Below are 21,764 nucleotides of genomic sequence, written 5' to 3' on the forward strand. Positions count from 1 at the left end.
CCTTACATAGCAACCCCCCCTCACATATCACACTGGTCCCTCACACAGATCACACCAGCCCATCACACAGCAGCCCCCTCTTACAGATCACACTGGCCCCTGACACAGCAGCACCCCTCACAGATCGCACTGTCCCCTCACACAGATCACACTTTTCCCTCACACAGCAGCCCCCCCTCACAGATCACACTGGCCCCTCATACAGATCACACTGGCCCCTCACACAGCAGCCCCCCCATTGCAGATCACACTGGCCCCTCACACAGCAGCCCCACCTCACAGATCACACTGGCCCCTCACACAGCAGCCCCCCCATTACAGATCACACTGGCCCCTCACACAGCCCCCCTCACAGATCACACAGTCCATCCCTCACAGATCACACTGGCCCTTCACACAGCCCCCCTCACAGATCACACAGTCCATCCCTCACAGATCACACTGTCCCCTCACACAGCACACCCTTACAGGTTAACAGCCCTTCCTCACAGATCACACAGCTTCCTCCCACAGATCACACAGCCCCCCCCCTCACAGATCACACTGTCCCCTCACACAGCCCCCCCTTACACTGGGGTACAGCCTGTAGTGTCACAGTATTTGTATGTATACACTGGGCTATGGCCAGCAGCATCACAGTACTTATGTGGAATCTTGATACACTAGGGTACTGCCAGCAGCGTCACAGTACTTATATGAATACACTGGAGTACGGAAGCACACACTGGGGTACGGGCCTACGACCTGCACTGTCACAGTGCTTATATGAATACACTTTGGTAGGGAAGCATACGACTGCTTATATGAATACACTTGGGTAGGGAAGTCTGGGGTACGGCCTGCAGCGTCACAGTGCTTGTACGGATACACTGGGGTATGAAAGCACACTGGGATATGGCCTGCAGCATCATAGTGCTTATATGTATACACTGGGGTACGAAAGCACACTGGGATATGGCCTGCAGCATCACAGTGCCTATACATATACACTGGGGTACGAAAGCACACTGGGATATGGCCTGCAGCATCACAGTGCTTATACGTATACACTGGGGTACGATAGCACACTGCGGAACGGACTGCAGCGTCACAGTGCTTATATGGATACATTGAGGGGGGGGGTACGGCCTGCAGCGTCACAGTGCTTATATGGATACACTGGGGTAGAGCACAACCCGCTCATCTCTACATTAAATAACATAAAAAATGTGTGAGCACCTGCCATGCCATCACTTAGGCCAATTTGCATACACATACGCATCTAGCGAGCGGCTCTGAATCAGGTCCACAGTGCAGTACCCCGGGACACCTCTCCCAATGAATAGTAATAATAACAATTATGTTGAGGTTTTTAACTAGTAAAATATGGCCAATAAAGACATGTTATTTTCTGTAAAAACCAGAAAAATTGATTAAATGTTTTGGGACATGTATGGTGAGGTGATGTAGTGATGGGAAATGGGCAATGATACAAGATAGCAGCGCCGATAACCTGGGCAATGTATGAACGGTCAGTTCGCCTGACCATTCTGACAGTTGCAGCTATCTATATCGACAGCTGCAGCTGGCCTTGCCCTACCACCACAGCAGGGACAGCACTGATGCGCTCTGTGCTCAGCTGGGGATCGTCAGAGGGTTTTTTTTTCACTCCCCTGCTCCGGCAGATGAGATGTTCATACGTTAGTGCTTCGTGCTTTGCCTCGGGAAAGAGGCGAAGCAGGAAGCATAGCGGCACGATATGTGCAGCTATAATACATCTCCCCTCACACAGATCACACTGGCCTCTCACACAGCCCCCCCTCACAGATCACACTGTCCCTGCACACAGCCCCCCTTCCCCTCCACAGATCACACTGTCCCTTCACACAAGTCACACTGTCCCCTCACACAGCAACCCCCCCTCACAGATCACACTGGCCCCTCACACAGATCACACCAGCCCATCACACAGCAGCCCCCTCTTACAGATCACACTGGCCCCTGACACAGCAGCACCCCTTACAGATCGCACTGTCCCCTCACACAGATCACACTTTTCCCTCACACAGCAGCCCCCCCTCACAGATCACACTGGCCCCTCATACAGATCACACTGGCCCCTCACACAGCAGCCCCCCCATTGCAGATCACACTGGCCCCTCACACAGCAGCCCCACCTCACAGATCACACTGGCCCCTCACACAGCAGCCCCCCCATTAGAAATCACACTGGCCCCTCACACAGCCCCCCTCACAGATCACACAGTCCATCCCTCACAGATCACACTGTCCCCTCACACAGCCCCCCCCTTACACTGGGTTACAGCCTGTAGTGTCACAGTATTTGTATGTATGCACTGGGCTATGGCCAGCAGCGTCACAGTACTTATATGGAATCTTGATACACTGGGGTACTGCCAGCAGCGTCACAATACTTATATGAATACACTGGAGTATGGAAGCATACATTGGGGTACCTGCACTGTCACAGTGCTTATATGAATACACTTGGGTAGGGAAGCATACGAATGCTTATATGAATACACTTGGGTAGGGAAGTCTGGGGTACGGCCTGCAGCGTCACAGTGCTTGTACGGATACACTGGGGTATGAAAGCACACTGGGATATGGCCTGCAGCATCATAGTGCTTATATGTATACACTGGGGTACGAAAGCACACTGGGATATGGCCTGCAGCATCACAGTGCTTATACATATACACTGGGGTATGAAAGCACACTGGGATATGGCCTGCAGCATCACAGTGCTTATACGTATACACTGGGGTACGATAGCACACTGCGGTACGGACTGCAGTGTCACAGTGCTTACATGGATACATTGAGGGGGGGGTGGTACGGCCTGCAGCGTCACAGTGCTTATATGGATACACTGGGGTAGAGCACAACCCGCTCATCTCTACATTAAATAACATAAAAAATGTGTGAGAAAACTAGAAACACAATTGTATTCCTATGACATGTCCGACTGTGTGGCCATCTAGGCAGCTGGTCATCATCATGTTGTCATAATGATGGGCCTAACTTTGTGTGGAGGCCTGGAGCTGTAGCCACCCCATTCATCTGTCCACCATCAGCCCTGTCCCATTTTGCTCCTTATTTTATATTATCTCTTCAATTTCAGATATTGTACTGTATGTATCAATCTATTATTTGAAACATACGAGTCCTACTCCAGATATTGCATATATTTCACTGCTATTGTAGAATATTATCAGGGCCAGAGGGGGGATGGATCGACAAGGGCCCGTCGCCTCGGAGCCCTCACACATAAATGGGCCCCACAACTGTCCTCACAATTGGCACCCAGGGCATTTTGCTGCCTCTGGTCCGGTCCTCCTCGACAGCTCAGCTGTTCTGTATACAGAACCGTAACTAGACTTTTTGGTGCCCTGTGCCAGAAAGAGAATTGGCGCCCCCTCTTTTTTTCCCAAAAATTACTTAAGATGCGCACCCGAAAAAGGGCCATGGCCTCATGGAGAAGGGTCAGGGAAGAGATAGGGGAGGCCAGGAGATGCTGGGGATGAAAGAAGAGGAAGCTACAAGTGAGAATTATAATAAACAGAAAATTGACAGGCCCAATCAGCACCCCCCTGCCCTGCGGTGCCCTGTGCCACGGCACAGGCTGCACTACCCTAGTTACGGCCCTGTCTGTATATACAGCGCCCGCCGAAGAGCTTAACTGTTAAGTCTCCCAAGATGTTGCATCTGTTTCTCTACACCAGAGAGGCAAGGCGGAGGTAAAGATCAGGATGGATTCAGGCGGCCTGGGGAACAGAGCTGAATACGAGACCCAGATGCCCCAGGTGCTCCTCAACTTGGTGATTATGTCATCGGTGTTTCAGTGTTAAACTTAATGCCCAGGGGGCCCCACAGGCCTTAATCTGGCCCTGAATATTGTATAGGACTGGAAGAGGATGAATTCTTAGCAGCATACTGTTTCTTATCACAGTACCTTTTCAATGCATTTTCAAAAGAATATACAGTAAATACTGTACCAAGACTAAACTAATTAAAGCCTTTGGGGCTAATGCAGAGTTGAACACAGGTGCGTTAGCGGAGCTTAGTGTTTTTGTGTGGACATCTCTTGTGCATCTCCACTCGCGACTGAATGAGTGTAAATGGGCGGCAATTGTTTGTTTACAAATAGGATAAGTGTACTGTAGGAGTGTAGGTGGAATTGCAAGCTATTCAGAGTTCACCATACGCAAATATCAGTCTGATTTCATATGTATCTACTGCACCAAACAGTATATAAGGCTGGTGCAAATGCACGCTGACCATGATAATGGCTACTTTCAGAAGCAGATGGATAGAAGATGTGCAGCCGCATAGATGTGCTCGACTCGGTTATGCATTTATTTCCAAGCATGCAATATGGCCGCATCTGTGGCTGACTTGCGTGCAACGCTAAATCAGGCCTTTTGTGTTCAAATGTTTGCCTTGATACCTATGTGATATCCCATGAAAATAAGGCCCTCATTCAGACCCACTCGTGAGTGGCTGTCCGCTCGCAAGTGGGTCAATGGTCTGCACTGCGCATGCGCCCGACGGAGGGAGCTCCGTCGTGCGCATGCGCGAGACGCGACGAGCGAAGGACTTTCCTTCGCTCGTAGTGTCTCATCAAAGGGGGCGTGCTGTCGATGTTGACTGACAGCACGCCCCCTTTGGTGGGCGTGCCTGCCAGACGGAGGCGTTCCCAAGGGAACGCCTACCGTCTGAAGCCGGCCCCACTGACATCACTAGTGATGTCAGTTGGAGTGAGTTTGGCTCTGATAGAGCCAAAATCACTCCTGGCCTTGCGGTTGAGAAACTCAACCGCAGGCTTCTGCTCGCAGTTTCGATGGTCGCGATGGTTAAGACCATCGCGACCATCATCCTGCACGCTCGTATATGCTGTGGGTGGTGACCCACAGCTATACGAGCGTCCAGGAGGACGCTCCATATTAATGGAGGTGGGCCCTGATTCAGAGCGAGCGCTCTGGTCAGAGCGTCCGCCTCTGAATCAGGGCCTAAGTCCATTCTGGAAAAGGGCATAGAAGCCAGTGCCATTTTGAATAAAGTTTATTTAAGAAAAAACCCAAAAACCAGCAGTTTGAGGAGTGACAGTTGGAGCCGTTGTGTGGGAAGAGGGGATGATGCCATTGAGTAGAGATAAGCAGATGACAGAGTGTAAGCAGAAGGGAGTGACACAGCAGTTGGAGAGCAACAGAAGTAAAATGGAGTCAAACTAAGAACTGTTTGGTGTCAAATCATGATCCTGCTGACACCTTCAGCCAAGAGAGCGCACAGCAAGTGTCAGAGACAAGAGAGCTGAAAGACTTTCTACCTTTACTGATTTGCCTACATCTGAGGGGACACTCAGCAACGTCCAATGGACTGGGTGAGATAAATCCTTTAAATATATAGATATTTAGAAATCTGCTCCACTGCACAGGACATTATCATATACAGTAGATGCTATACCTATAGAGCGGATTCCACAGTAAGCAGCTCCAGTTTGTTTGATACAACCATATTTAATACAAGTGTGATACCCCTAGAGTGATTAATGGTGGATTCATATATATACCCATGGTAATAAAATATATAATGCATTTACATTCTTAGGCAAACTGTTTTGTCTGTAGAGATTGATATGCTGTGTCTCTCGATATATATAATGTGCAGGACAATTGAACCTGTTAACCACTTCCTTGGGAACATTGGAACAAACTACCCCCATGAAGGGGAGCAAGTGGAGCCGGCTGCCCTAGCTGAACACTGAGACTGATGGGCACGTGCCAGGGACAGTTTATGCAGCCACTGCAAAGAGGGGGAACAGAGAGAGCCCATAGAGGGCTATGGACAAGAGCAGCAGAGCGGCGCGTGCGGTCGGCGGGAAGCGGACCCGCACGCGACCGTATCTATATAAGGGCTGCTGGGTAGTGGTTCGCCTGAGGAGAGCGCTGACGGAAGGTAGCAGGGCTTACTGTGAGGTGCTGTGAGGAACCGCAAGTCCGGAGTGGAGAGCCGGGTGTGGAGCTGCGTGTCCCCGGTGAGGTCAGTCACCGCCGTGAGGAAGCCGCATCATCGGCCGGCCCGCCCAGTATCCTCCCCCAAACAAAGTGACTGCCGGCTGGGAAGCTGAGGAGGTCGACTGGGAGGCAGGACCAGGTGGAGCAGCTGTGGAGGCGGGGGCAGCTACACAGTGACAGTAGGAGGCTGCGGAGGGCTGATCGGAGCCAGTCGGGGTGTGAATAATTAAGGAAGATCAGTGAGTACCATTTTCCACTCCCAATACACCCGCTGACAGCCAGATACACCCGCTGACAGCCAGATACACCCGCTGACAGCCAGATACACTCCCATCTCAGTTAAGAATTCTGCATGGGAGATAACAGGGCCAACAGTCTATAGACAGCCTGGGTGTCCATTGACTTTGTAGTACTGTAAACTCCTGCACAGGGAGCTGAGATCAGCAGAAAGCAGTGCTTCCTATAAAGATAGCCCTTTTCTCCTCAGGATAATCTGAGCCAGCAAAAATTGCTATAATTACTCTGCAATGACTTTCCCCAGTTAAACCCCGGCTTTCTATGGTAGCAGGCATCGTGTCTCTGCAGGGGTAGTGAAGGACTTACAAATAGTTCAGAAGGACACCGTATACGAAACTCTATAGGATCATTTAAGTGTAGATACCAGTTCCTCTCAGCCTGATTGCAGGGAATTTAGCCAGGAAAAGCAGCTACCATTTAACTCTTTAGTATTGCCTGAGGATCCATAAGCTCCTTCTATAAATAGCTACACATCAACCTTGGCACCGTTTGCAAACAACTCATCAACTAGTTACCCACTTGCATGCATAAATAACGAGAAACTATTAGTTGTTTTGTGCGCAAAATAATAGGGTTATATACCTCCCCCCAGGGGTGCCTAAACCTGACCCCCCCTCCCTGCACCCTAAACCTAACCCTCCCGGGGGGGTGCCTAGCCCTAACTCCCCCTCCCCTAGCCTAAGAGGACGGGCGCCCCAGGCTTACTTTGTTTGGGCCCACGTCGTCCTGGATTCCGGCATCAGAATTATTATAGGCATCGGTATCTTGACGCCTATCATGAATCCCTAGCCGGCATTCTGCCATAGGGATTGTCACATAACTACATACCGTAGTCATAGTGTCGACAACACAATGGTGGCATGTCAGCATGTGCAGAATGTCAACATGTTCATAATGTCGATATGTAAAACGTCGACATTCTGCACAGTCCGACAGTGGAGGGTTAAGGTTAAGCTATGGAAGGGGAGGTTATGGTTAGGTTATGGGAGGGAGAGTTAGGGGTTAGGCATTCTCACCGCCAGAAGCGCCACTGGATCTGGCAGAAGTATTTGCTAGCTGACCATCGGACCTGAAAAAAAATAGCTGGAGCCACTGTACCAGGAAAGACTCCACTAAACCACCAGGGAAGCTTTGTCAACATTACAATCATGCCGACATTATGACCATGTCGACATTCCAAATATCGACATGAGAATGTTGACAAAATATATTGCACCCGTCTAACCCTTACCTGTACTGCAGCTCTTCCTATCTTCAGGAGCTAAAGGACTGATTCATGCTGTATAAACTCTACTACATATTGTATTTAACAAACACAATTAAGATAAGTGCTATATTTGTAAAAAATATGGTGTTTCCTACATTTCCATTTTGTTTGAGATAAACAAATAGCATTCTGGAGTAATGTTTTATGACAAGTCAAACACAGACAAACCTCTCCCAATGTTATTGTGAGCTACAGTATAGTGTTAATTAAGTAAAAAAATGCTGATAACTAAAAATACTGTATATCACTGAAAAATGGTGAAGGATGTGACAAATGGACATGCTTGACTACCATCGAGACTAACTCACTCATCTGTATTCATGTATGGCAACGACTGACAAGAAAAATGAATCCTGGCTTATTGCTGAGTGTGTCATCCTGTAGTGACAATGGCACACGCTGCCAAAACAATCAAGGATCAGTGGAAAATTAAACTGTCCAAATCAATCTCCTAGTATGCATTTTATTTTCCGGTAACAATTCAACCACATACCACCCACCAAAAAAAGCAAGGCAGCTCAAAAGGGGACGGAGTTATTAGGTCTGCATTAATGCTGACACCACAATGTTGACAGTTATGATGTTGACATTTTTTAAATTTCTACAGGCAACATGTCAACATCCTTAGAATGTTGACATGTTGAAAATGGCAACATCTGAAATGTTGACATGTGAAATCCCAACATTCTCAGAATATCAAAATTAGGGTTAGTCTGCGTGAGGAGGGAGGTTAGTGTTAGGCTGCAGGTGGTTGGAGGACAGGGTTAGGCTGTGTGTAGGGGGTTAGGCTTAGACTCTATGGGGGAGGAATTTAGGGTTAGAATACTCAATGGAACACCACTTAGTTAAATGTCTGCGCTGAAACTGCTTCACAAGTGACCGCCAGGACCTAGAAGCTGTGGCTGAAGACGCTGCTGCCATCAGGAGCAGGTAGGTGACCACTGGGCCACCAGAGACAGTTTGTCGATATTCTATGTCGACATTTCAGCAGTATCCACATGATGAATGGGTATATGGTCAATTTGGACAAGCTAAGCATGTAGACATGCTGAATGTCAACATTTCAACCATATGGATATTCTACTGTCAACTGTTATTATGAATGTCAACATGATGAATGTCAACCTTGTATACCGTACCCTTCAAAATAATAACCAAGAATTTGTTGCAGTCAATCTGATGCAGGATTAATTCAGGTATTGTGATGCAATAATTATTAAATATTACTCAGTTATATATGCCACTGAATGACTTTAATATGAATAGAACATAGTGATTATTGTGACCAGGAAAGAGTGGGTAGGTGGGGCACCCATCACAAACTGTGTGTGAAGGGTTCAGTATTTTATTTTATGTAAACAGGGGAGTCGGCTGAGCAGAGTATTCTGGACAGCAAAGGAGGAGAATATCGCATGCTGCAAGAGTCCCAGAGTAACCCACAGGTAGGGGCAGTCAGGGACAGTAGCTAAAATATCTCGATCCCTCCTAATCATATGGACATTGAATATCATTTCACCTCCTGCTCTAACATTGTTTTTAAAAGAGTTTTAAACATTGGAGTCTCTCTTTTCACCTATCCTAATACCCTCTTTCCCTCCCAGCTTGTCTTGCTGGTGCATACTCTTTTTTATTAATTAATTAATTCATTTTGCAAAAATAAAAATAAAACATTTTTTTTAAAAGTGTTTTTTTTTTTTTTTTTTTTAAACATTGGGTTACTGCGGTTTTTTTGTTTCACAAGACCCTGGACTACCAAATGGACAAGGGGGCCGAGCACATCCAAGGAGTAAGTATGAAGTGTTAGTGTGTTTAGTAAAGGGTCAAAAAATCGGTCTGTCTCTTGTCGTTTCTGTAATATTTTATTTACAGTGGAACTATAGGTCCCAGTGGGCCCTTACTGTATAGGCATGCTGACAATTGTGGTTCTCCAAGTGCCAGCTTGCCGGGGCTGGCTTGCAACAACCTGTATTTCCATTAAGCACATATTATGAGGATATTGAGGCATACTACTAACAAATTAGTACCATGAAACATAGATTCAGAGCCTAATATTTGTAATGTCCATATGAAGATTGATTAATATAATGTTATCTGTGCACCGATATATATATGCGGATATGCACACGTGTGTATGAACAGATAAAGACTTATATGGCAGTGACTATGCTTGAGCGCAGGTACATAGATATATCTATATGAATTTGGATAGATCACTGAGACCGGGATAAATTACTTAAAAAGTCAAGTCAACGATATTGTTGTCAAGGATACTGCAAGCATCCATAATAGATTTATGACATTTGTAAAGTTAGGGGGTTACTTACCTGTTACCCAGTTGCGACTACTACTTTTTTCTCAGTCTATTTGTTGTTTCTTTAAGTAGATCGAGTCCCTTGGGATTTAATTATTTTAATTTCTTGGTTTTCTATGTCTTTCCATTTTATATTTATTTTCCTTTTAATTTTATTTTTACTTTATTATTTGTATCTACTAAATTTATCTTAGGTTATTAAAAAGGCTAGCAGTTCTCCATGTGTGTAAAGATATTTTCCATGACGTTCAATTAGGCATGTACAGCTTTTCCTTGCATAGTACGGATGTACTATTTAACAGGCATAGGTTAGTATATTACGTCATATCCACAGAACACAGTGAGGCTATTTAAGAACAGACCCATGGATAAACTTAGCCACTGGATTTTTTACACACCCGTTAGGCTGTAATTAGAAAATCAAATCCACTGATCCTTTATTGGCCAGAGGTCCTGACACTCAGAGCCCGAAGTGGATGAATGGCTGCCTGTCCTTTATTATTCAGACCGTCCGGCAACTCCTCTCCACACTATTCCCCCGTGACCAAGCCACATCGGCGAAACGCGCGTCGGCAGCAGCAGTAACAGCAGCAAGGGTCCCCGTTGCTGCGCAGCATGGGAGACCCCTACTTCAAGTTTGTATTCCGGATTACTTATATATGACACTATGTCCGTGGACCCATTAGGGTTATTCTGGTCAACTATTTTTCCAGCAATGCTTTTGAACACTATATGTACCTATTCCAATTAAACAGCAGGTGTCTGATGAACTCTGGTTTTTGGATACATTCTGGAAGTATTAACAATGATTATCATTTTTTATACTGTTTGCAGCCATGATTTGGAGTATTTTCTCAGAATAACAGTTTTTATAATGTCAGCAGCTGATGCTGGGCTGCACACAGTATTTTGTGTGGTATATGTTAATTAGTATTCAGCACTTAATCCATTAAGAGACATATCTTTGTTTAACTGTATATAATAGATAGGTTGTCCCTTCAAATTAACTATGAAACTGTAGCAGGATTTTTACCAACTTTTCTGAGTCTAAACCTGAGATTATTCAAACATGTGTTTTTCTACGATTCATACAATTTTTCTACGATTGGAGTAATTATATGTATCAGTTTGTATTCTAACAATTGTAATTGATTTACCCTGTATGACACACAGTTGGAAAATAGCAGTATGGACTATCATCTTTGAAGGATGATTAATACGATAATAAGGTACATGAAAGCATGTCTTTTGACTACAGACAGATGGTTATTGCATGATATTTAGTATCAATATTCACAATATTGCAAATCTCTGTTCCCTGTCTTACTATTAACTGCTGACTATCTCAGGTATAGTAATTCTCTCATTGTAGGTCCAATGCTAAATTAGTAAGACCCACAACAGCAGAAACAAACACCTGAGTAATCTCACTATTATTCTGTTGTATCTAAGGGCAACCTGTTGTTTATGGTCACTCACTCCTCATAGATGGGCTCTGTCCCAGGTGAGGAGTAGCAGAATCAAGAATAACGGCTTATATACCCTGACCGTCCTTGCACTTACCTTTTCTTATACAGTACAAAATAATAAGGAGACATTTTGAAGTTCAGTAAATTTAACAAATGTGTTATGATATATATAATTTCATTTACTGTATGATATTTCACCACTAATTAGTAGGCAAGGGGAATTCTCTCATGTATATGCCTCAACTGTTTTTCCAAATAATAACTTTTGTGATAGCATTATGCATATCATTTTGACTCTATCAGAGCCAAAAGCACTCCCACTGACATCACTAGTGATGTCAGTGGGGCCGGCCCCAGACGGTAGGCGTTCCCATGGGAACGCCTCCGTCTGGGCAGCAACGCCCCCGGCACGCCCATCAAAGGGGACGTGCTGTCAATCAACATCGACAGCACGCCCCCTTTGGTGCGAGACCCATAGCGATGGCTTGGCCGTCGCTATTCGGGTCTCGCGCATGCACACGACGGAGCTCCCTCCATTGTGCGCATGCACACTAGGGCACCATCGACCCGCTTGCGAGCGCACAGCGCTCGCGAGCGGGTCAGAATCAGGCCCAGTGTGTACTACAATAACTAGGTTTTCAAACTTTATTTTTCTTGCTTATTATGTGATAATATTTTAAATATTGAATATTAAAAGTTAATTTTTAATATTAACTCAATTTGTTTGAGTGCTCACCAAACAGAGTTCTTTTCTATCTACTTTCCTGTTGATACCTGTATACTCCAACTCTAGTGAGCACCACTGCTACCATTTAATTAATACTATTAGTAGAGCAATTATTAGGAACAGCGTTTTTTTTCATTTCATTTACATAATTTTGTCATTTCTGGTTATATTGGTTTTCAGTCAGTGCGACGATCTCTCCCTTTTCCCTTCCCTACACAAAATGCAGTGTCCCACATGGGAACTGTCTTATTGTCTTACATAGTGTACAGTATGTCGGCAGGATTGGGTGACTGCATTTTTTTGTTTCACAAGACCCTGGACTACTACATGGACAAGGGGGCCGACCACATCCAAGGAGCAAGTATGAAGTCTTAGTGTGTTTAATAAAGGGTTAAAAAATCGGTGTGTGTCTTGTCATTTCTGTAATATTTTCTTTACAGTGGAACTATAGGTCCCAGCGGGCCTATACAGAATAGGCATGCTGGCAATTGTGGTTCTCCAAGTGCCAGCTTGCCGGGGCTGGCTTGCTACAACCTGTATTTCCATTGTAAAGAACAATATTAAACACATATTAAAAACACATTACCCCCACACCCACTGCCACCAGGGGTGCAGGGAAGAGCTCTAGGCTTTCAGTCCAAAGCTGGTAGATTCTCAGGAGGGGGTACCCCAATTTATTTTTGGGTTCTCCCTCTTTTCTCTAGGAATTCCAGCCCTGAACTGACCAGTTTGGGGCTGGCTTAATGTGATGTCAGGGGGGCCCCACACTTTTGCCCCTTCTATGGTGCACTCCCCCAGCTGGTTTAACCTGGTGCTGGATAATTAAAAATAAGGGGAACACTGTGCCCTGTTTCCTCTACCAATTTTCCATGACCAGAATAGAGTGAAAGGTCCAGGGCTGTTTATGGATTTAGGAAGAGGGGGACACGCCATTTTATTTATTAATTTTATTCTCTTTAATTGCTTTTAACCTTAAGAAGCCTGCACAGATCATAATGATCTGTGCAGTGCTTCTGTTTGGACAAGCTTGCCACCGTGTTTTAAATTGTATATGTCATCAGTTTTAAACTGAAAGATCAAAACCATTGCGATTTAGAGCTGGGGAAAAAAATTACAGAAATTGCCATCGGGTTTCAATTGAAGCTGTAACCTGACGGATGATAAATCTGTGTTTTTTAGACAGCAACACGCAGTCATGAGCAGTCGGTTTCCATCCGTGTGTGTGTGTGTAGACCACAGCATCCCATGTCCATCTCTATCACTGACATGTTATAGTATGCAATTTACCTGAACAGTAATAATACAGCCTGAGGGAACGTCTGGAAGTTATTGTTTCGATTTATTTGTGTTCCATCAACCATGGCAATTTTACCAAAGACCTGAAAAAAAGCAAAACACCATGATATATACTGTAAGTATAAGCTATGTTAGAACACAGTAAGATTGGGAACAACTATTCTATTTAAGCAGCAATCTAATGGCGCATGCATTGGGGTATTCTGAGTACCCAGACTAGCAAACTAGCAGTTCACTGAGCATTTCAATACCCAGTTGTTCATCATTAGAGTCTAGTATGTTTGACATAGAGTCTGGTGCACCGTCTTTTTTTTTTTAACTACAAAATATTTTTTCCTACAAAGGCAATATACAAAATGATTGATTTCTATAAACTGTTCAAATTAATTGGGTTTGCTAGTGGGTGCTCAGTAAACTACTGGAAGTAAATTATACAGAACAATCTAATACTTTAGGATTTGGCCAGGTTTTAGGGGGTTGAGGTTCTGGTCGGACATCCCGTTGGTGTAGACTCGGCAGAGCCAGTGGGAGCCAGTTCTGGGACTTCCGCTGGATGGATTTGAATGAAAACTTTACAGAGTGGTAACATTGGGTCCCAGAAGACATACTAGAGGGTTGAGGTCCCGGTCAGACCTTCTGTTGGTTTACGATGGGCAGAACTTTGACCCGGGGATGCTGGGCAGAACTTTGACCTGGGGAGCCTGTTCTGGCCCTTCCACTGGATGGCTTTGGACGATATCACATGATTTGGACAAAAATTTCACAGAGTGGTAACATTGGATCCCAGAAGACATACTAGGGGGTTGAGATCCTGGTTGGACCTCCCATTGGTGTATATTGGGCAGAACTTTGACCTGGGGAACCTCTTCTGGTCCTTCCACTGGATGGATTTAGATGAAAACTTCACAGAGGGGTGGCAATTGGTCTGGGATGCCTAATGGAGTGGTTGGGATCCCAGTCGGTCCTCACGGCAGGGTGCGCCAGGCAGAACTTTGACCCAGGAAGCCTTTTCTGGGCCTTCCACTGGATGGATTTGGACAACATCACATAATTTGGACAAAAACTTCACAGAGTGGTAACATTGGATCCCAGAAGACATACTATGGGGTTGAGGTCCCGGTCAGACTTTCTGTTGGTTTACGCAGGGAAGATCTTTGACCCGGGGATGCTGGGCAGAACTTTGACCTGGGGAGCCTGTTCTGGGCCTTACACTGGATGGATTTGGATGAAAACTTTACAGAATGGTGACAATTGGTCTTGGATGCCTAAAGGAGAGTTTGGGGTCGTGGTTGGACCTCACGGTGTAGTGCACTGGGAGAAACTTTGACCCAGGGAGCCTGTTCTGGACCTTCCACTGTATTGATTTGGACAACCTCACATAATTTGGACAAAAACTTCACAGAGTGGTAACATTGGATGCCAGAAGACATACTAGGGGGTTGAGGCCATGGTCGATCCACCTTTTGGTGTATGCTGGGCAGAACTTTGACCTGGGGAGCCTGTTCTGGGCCTTTCACTTGATGGATTTGGATGAAAACTTCAGAGAGGGGTGGCAATTGGTCTGGGATGCCTAATGAAGTGGTTGGGGTCCTGATCAGACCTCACGGTGGAGTACACCTGGTAGAACTTTGACCTAAACATCAGAGCTAGTTCAAATGTGCTGTATGTTTTGAAACAACACATTACCAATATTTATTTGTTTCAAGTACTTTTTTGAGATTAAGTTTTGTAAGGCATTACCTTATAATACTTTTATCATCAAAGTATTATTATTTATATTATTTATAATACTTTTATCATCAAAGTATTATTATTTATATTATAACAAAAATATACTATATATATATCTTATTAAAATGAATTATGATTATCATTATACTATTGATGTGGTGTCTGGTGTGCATTTAGCAGGAATTTGTGCAACTCTATAGTTTAGCAGATTTGGAAAGATATGTCTACTAGCATTTCAGTCATTACTTTCCCTTTTCTTTATCTAAAATTTTAAATTATGTTGTAAAACATCACAGATCCATTTAGTCTTTATATTTTTTCGATTAAGAAACATCTTATCTCAAAGCTCTTTTTTCTTTATTGTTACTTCTAATTTTTAAATGTTGCTTTGATTAATGAATGAATAAATTAAGTTATAGCCGAGGAGAAACCCTCCTTATATGTTCTCTGTATGCTTCTGACGAAGGTGCAATACACACTGAAACACACTAAACAATTCATTGGAGAATTATTCCCAATAGCTTCTTACTAAGAAACTAATAGATAACACCAACTATCGCTGATCTTAACTAGAAAACGAGGCATTCATACCAACCTGACGCTACTACCTACGCACTAACTCTCCTGCAGTATTCGCAGCAAGACAAGGTGCAAGCCAGGGGCATTTGTTCATCACCTCTGTTTCTCCAGGGTCTTCACTGCACCTGATACACAGGCAAACTGTCTCTCCTGATCCTCTCACTCTAGCAGCATATCCAGCAGGATAAGAGACGAGACGATGGTCCCTGCCCTTAATGTCCGTCGCCAAGACTCCCGTTGCAGCTATACGCAACATTTCCCGGATATGCATAGAATCTGCTGGGCACACACCTAACGTTGTGTACCCATCCGATGTGTCATGCAGCGGGTCCTGGCGGGGTGCCGGCATCAGCAAGTGCATATGCACTTGCTGATGCCAGGAGAAACGGCGCAACAGTGGGGGCCACGCTGCATTTTGCAGTATGGCCCCTGCTGACTATGGGCCTGATTCAGAGCCGCTCGTAAGCGGCCGCTCGTTCGTTCCGACCAATGTTCGCACAACTGCGTATGCATACGGATTTTAATACACATGCGCGAACCAGTCAGTGCGGTCGAAAATCGTTTGTTCGCTAAATAGCGAATGCCTGCTATTTTGAGTGACAGGAGGAGGCGTATGTGGGTGGTAACAGGGGAAGGTGCTTGAAAACGGGGAGTGGAGATCAGAACGCAGGCGTGCTTAAAGGTCAAAACGGGCGTTTTATGGGTGTGCATAATTAATACAGGAGCTTCATTAACCACGTCACTTGGTTGATTTATAGTCAGAACTGCTCGCAAGATTGTGGTAGGAAAAACCAACCACAAGAATAGCGAGCAGTTCATACGCTGTTCGATGTACTCGATTAATCTATTAAATAGCGGACATGACGTATGGTGCGAGCGGCCAGGGGGCGTCTTTTTCAAAATTACGACCGCAAGTTTTGTTCTCTCGTTCAGACATAGAGGCATGAACAGACCGCAAAGTGCGAACGGTTCATTTGAATAGCCACCCCTTTTTAATGAACGAGCGAGCGCAAATAGCGTCCGGCTCTGAATCAGGCCCTATATCACTTATGACACGCGGGAGCGTGCATCGTCAGTGACGTAGCGTGTCACTTATTAAAATGACCACACTGCCACACTGCCCGATGTGGAATATATATATCGTCTGATCCGCTGGATCGAACAACATATTGTCTAGTGTTTACCCGGCTTTACAGACTAACAGCGCATTGGGGGGTCAGTCAGTGTTGGCCCAACACTATCAGGCTATCAATTAACATCCACAGGATCACACACTATAATCATACCAAATATACCACTAGATAACTAACATCGTTAAGACAAGAACAACTCCCCCCTTGGCTGTCTTATCCAAGCTTACTTCGGGAGACAGTAAAGGTGGAAAATCCTTGTGTTACACTCATTTAGACACTGAAGACGATAAGCAAAACAAAGCCACAACTACAGTGTAAACTAGACCCGGAAGTAACTCTTTCGAGCCAGCAATGGGAAAATGTTTACCGTACCTCCCAGTGTAAGTGCAAATTTAAATATTAAACAGATTATGCCTGACCAATGTCAAACTCCATAAAATGTGGCCTACTCAATCCGATTTGTGCTGATATATATGCTCCCAAGCAGGAGACATATTCCATGTTTTCTAGGACTGTCCACATACTCAGCAAGTTAATATGCTGATTTAATTTCCCAAGTTTTATCTAATCTCAAGGACATCTCCCTATATTCTTGTGACTTCCTTAAATATGATAGGTGCATATATCATAGGACATGTCTTAAATGCCACTAAGATGTCTACTGCTCAGTACTTGAAAAAATAATACCTCCCATTCACAATATTAGATCTAAAATCTAATACACAGTTGAAATGCAGACTTTGGGCTTTCCATATTCCATCTCTGTCTTCCCATTGGCCAAGTGGTCCAAGTGGCATGAATATATTACTGATGTAGAAAGTGTGGCGGTGTGGTGGAAACAGCATAATTTGGAGGGTGGGTAAAGTTAATCAACTATTACAAATATGAAGAGGTAATGCTTATTCATTTATAGGCCTCATTTTAAAAGGTGAAAACTATCACAAATATTTAGGACACATAGGACGATTATATTTCTCTTTTTTAAAAGCCAGCTTCTTATGTTTACCTGCATTCCAATGACAGCGTAGATAAAAAACAGCATTACAATGAGCAGAGCTACATATGGAAGTGCCTAAAAAGACAAAACAAAATTTACAGTGAAGATTTGATCAAACCATCAAAAAATTACTCAATATATGAAGCCAAAATAACTAGTAAATTAAGCTGGAATTGTTCAGATTTTAATCTGGCAACCTCAAAAATATGGTTAGACCATAACTGCATTCTGCATGTATGAGATCACTGACCAACTGTAATGCTTACAAACCATGCAGGGCTGTAGCTAGGGTAGTGCGGCCGGTGCCATCGCACAGGGCACCACAGGTCAGGGGGCACTGTTTGGGCCTGTCAAATTTTTGTTTATTATCATTCGTGCTTGTAACTTCCTCTTATTTCATCCCCAGCATCTCCTGACCTCTCCTATCTCTTCCCTGGCCCTTCCCCATGAAGCCATGGCCCTTTTTTGGGTACATTATGTCTCTTTGAAAAATGAGGGGGACGCCAATGCTCTTTCTGGCACAGGGCACCAAAAAGTCTAGTTACGGATCTGAAACCATGTGATCTGATTGTACTGATATCAGCAAATAAACAGATTTGTGCAATTTAATCCTCAAGACAAGAGTACAAATTGGATACTGATCCAGTCGTTTGACTAACACTGCTTAGTAAATAGACCCCTTAGTCTTTCTGGGTAGGTTTTGTGATACAGTATTTTAGTTGCCCTTCTTTGTACAGTCTCTAATGTATTTATATCCTCCTGGAGATATGGCCTCCAGAACTGAACACAGTATTCTAAGATGAGGTCGTACCAATGACCTATACAGTACAGTGGCATTATTACTTTCTTTCTGTTACTGATTCTTTGCCCTATGCAACCAAGCATTTGACTTGCTTTTCTCTTTTGCTTAAGTCACCTGAAATAGTGACTCCTAGAACCTATTTCTCCCCAGTAGCTTCCATTATAGTACCGTTAATACTATAATTAACCTTTGGGTTTTTGAAAGATAATTATTTCAACTAATTAAATCAGTTACTGTTAAAGATGCATGGGTAAGTTTAGCAAAATTGTTAATATATTGACTGTGATTTAATGAAAATAAAGGCGGGAATTCAATTATCCGCTGAATTAGTGCTTTACGAGGGGAAAAGAAACTTAATTACATAGCCTTTTCCATATGCGGTATATAAGGGGTTAACGCATGGAAACCAACTCACTGATTCAGCGTAAACTGCGGGATCAATGGGTTTCCCCGTGTGTTAAACCCCCGATGGTGCCTTTTTATCACAGATTTTTCCTTGCAGCTCCTGAAGCTGCAAGGAAAATGCCAACCTCTGGTAAATAATGTGCAGGATTAACCGTGCTAATTGCCTTTCCCCTACAGACTTTATGGTGCAAAATATATGTAAATTGTAAACACTAAGATGAATAAATAACATAAAAATATAGCTGTGATATTAAAATCTTATTCAGTGAAATATTTTGAAATTTTGAGGCCTATATGGAGAGTACAATATATGAATAAATGGATTCAGAGAAAATTATTCATGCTAGGGAGGCACTGGAACTGTGGGGATATCCCAAAGCTCTCCCTAATTGGTGGAAACGCTACTTTGCTCATGCCCCAAACTTCCATCTTCAGACATAAATGTGTAAAATCTGTAGAATTTGCTGAACGTGTCCACAGATAGCTGCACAGCAGGAAATCCATGTCTGCTGTCCATAAGGCTCAGACCTCACCTCAGTATGTCTCTGTCCTCATGGAATAGGAGAAAAATGCCCCAGCTTCCTAAAGCCAGGTACACACTAGACAATGTGTGTACCCAGTGACGCCAGATGCAATGGTATGCAATACAGTATTTGGCAGTCCGTATACACTACATGATTTGGTGTATGACCGGCTGCTATATGGTTCTCCCACCACATCCAGAAGCATGGCGTTGGCCGCCTGATCTTCAAATTGGCCTGTACTGCGGGCCGATCCGAAGAAACGATAGACGATGCACACTCCGTGCAATAGTGCGTACACACTGGACGATGTGGTTGATTTGTCATTCCTATGCACCTCAAAACGACATCATTAGAAATGAGCGGTTCCGATTCGCAGGAATCCGAACCGCTCCGAACAGTGGAATCTGAGTACACCCGAGCTCAAGCTTGGGTGTTCCCGTTTGACTCGGATTCCACCTTGAGGCCGAACGTCACCCGGCCGACGTATGATTCTCGCAAGACTTGGGTGCCGTTCAGCCTTGATAAAAGGTGCCGCGCCCGGGACTCTGCGCCATTTCAAGCTTCACGCTGCGCAGAGCTGAGCTCTGCATGTTACTCAGTTAGGAGGACTTTGGAGAGAGGGAGTCGGGACTGGCGGGGGCTGATCGGAGGCACACATAGCACGCTGATGTATGCTGCGCTTACTCTGCTGTATTAGCCTGGCCCTGTACTATTCAGTAGACATTTTTTTTGTGCTGTACTCTAATGTGCTAACAAGCACAGTGACTTCTTTGGTATAAGCCCTCTGTGTTTAGAAGCACTGTGACTAACTGGGCCTTAGCCCACTGTATACAAGCACGGTGACTTCGTGGGCATAAGCCCTCTGTGTATAAATTTAAAATAAAGTAAAAGCACCGTGACTCCTTGAGCCTTAGCCCTCTGTGTATACAAGCACCGTGACTCCTTGGATCTTAGCCCTCTGTGTATACAAGCACCAAGACTCTTTGGGCAGTAGCCTTCTTGTGAATACAAGCACAATGACTGCTTGGGCCTTAGCCCTCTGTGTGTCCATAACACACAAGTACTGTGACTCAGTAGTGAGTGGCAGTGAGTGGCAATATTTCAGAGATGTGCTTTAAACTGCGGTGTCTGTGCCGCTGCTCTGTCACTTAGTAACCAGTCAGCTCACTGCAGTCTTTGTCCAATAATGGTGAAAACAATATTGTGAGGTGGTCTAAATTGACTGTAAATTACTGGAAATTAATGTTATTGAGGTTAATAATACTCTAGGAACAAAAAAGCCCAAAATAAGTGATTTTAGCTTTTTTTTGGCAATTTTTGTAAAAAAATCCAAATCCAGATCCAAAACCAGTCATAGCAGGTTTGGCAAATCCAAATCCAAATCTTGTACTATGTTTTATAAATTAAAGGGAATTAGGGCTAATCCGCATTTGTAATGCAGATTGTAGTATGATATTATCGACTGAATTCGCATTGCGAATTCAGGCAATATCACAGGGATTTACTACAAATCCCTTGCAGGGACAGGGCTTGCGATAAAGCTCTGGGCCTGATTCTGATCCGCTCGCGAGTGCTGAGCGCTCGCAAGCGGGTCGATGGGTCAATGGTGCCCAAGTGTGCATGCGCGAGACCCGAATAACGACGACCAAGCCGTCGTTATGGGTCTCGCACCAAAGGGGGCGTGCTGTCAATGGTGATTGACAGCATGCCCCCTTTGGTGGGCGTGCCGGGGGCGTGGCTGCCCAGACGGAGGCGTTCCCATGGGAACGCCTACCGTCTGGGTCCGGCCCCACTGACATCACTAGTGATGTCAGTGGGAGTGCTTTTGGCTCTGATAGAGCCAAAAGCACTCCTGGGCTTGCGGCAGCGAGATCCTACCACAGGGTCTCGTCACAAGCCCAAGTCTTGACCATCGCGACCATCATTTTAGCCGCTCCCTATAGCTGTGGGTGGTCACAGCTATGCAAGCGGCCAGGAGGCCGCTCCAAAAAGGAGCAGGGACGGCCCTGATTCAGAGCGAGCGCTCTGTCAGTGCGTCCGGCTCTGAATCAGGGCCTCTGTCCCTGCAAATACCCTCCGCACACCTATGACGGTATTTTCGCAAAAAATACCGTGACAAGTGCCGACGCATGCACCGACCGTCGCTAAGCCCCGCCCCGGTGCTAAACCCCACCCCCGTGATCGCAACCACCCCTTCCTTAATTACACT

General features: G+C 44.9%; 1 protein-coding gene across 2 annotated transcripts in view; it reads right to left on the minus strand.

The window, feature by feature from the left end:
• The window catches only part of CACNA1S (calcium voltage-gated channel subunit alpha1 S), a 397,379-nt gene that overhangs the window by 68,839 nt on the left and 306,776 nt on the right, over positions 1 to 21,764 (minus strand). For both annotated transcript variants that reach the window (XM_088445772.1, XM_088445773.1), the window contains 2 exons: positions 17,834 to 17,899; positions 13,376 to 13,467 (listed from right to left, as the gene is read on the minus strand). In XM_088445772.1, coding sequence (XP_088301898.1) covers positions 13,376 to 13,467; positions 17,834 to 17,899 — 158 coding nt within the window. The remainder of the gene's footprint in view (positions 1 to 13,375; positions 13,468 to 17,833; positions 17,900 to 21,764) is intronic.

The sequence above is a fragment of the Taudactylus pleione genome, unplaced genomic scaffold (assembly GCF_031769625.1).
Source record: "Taudactylus pleione unplaced genomic scaffold, aTauple2 ptg000387l, whole genome shotgun sequence".
Taxonomy (NCBI): Eukaryota; Metazoa; Chordata; class Amphibia; order Anura; family Myobatrachidae; genus Taudactylus; species Taudactylus pleione.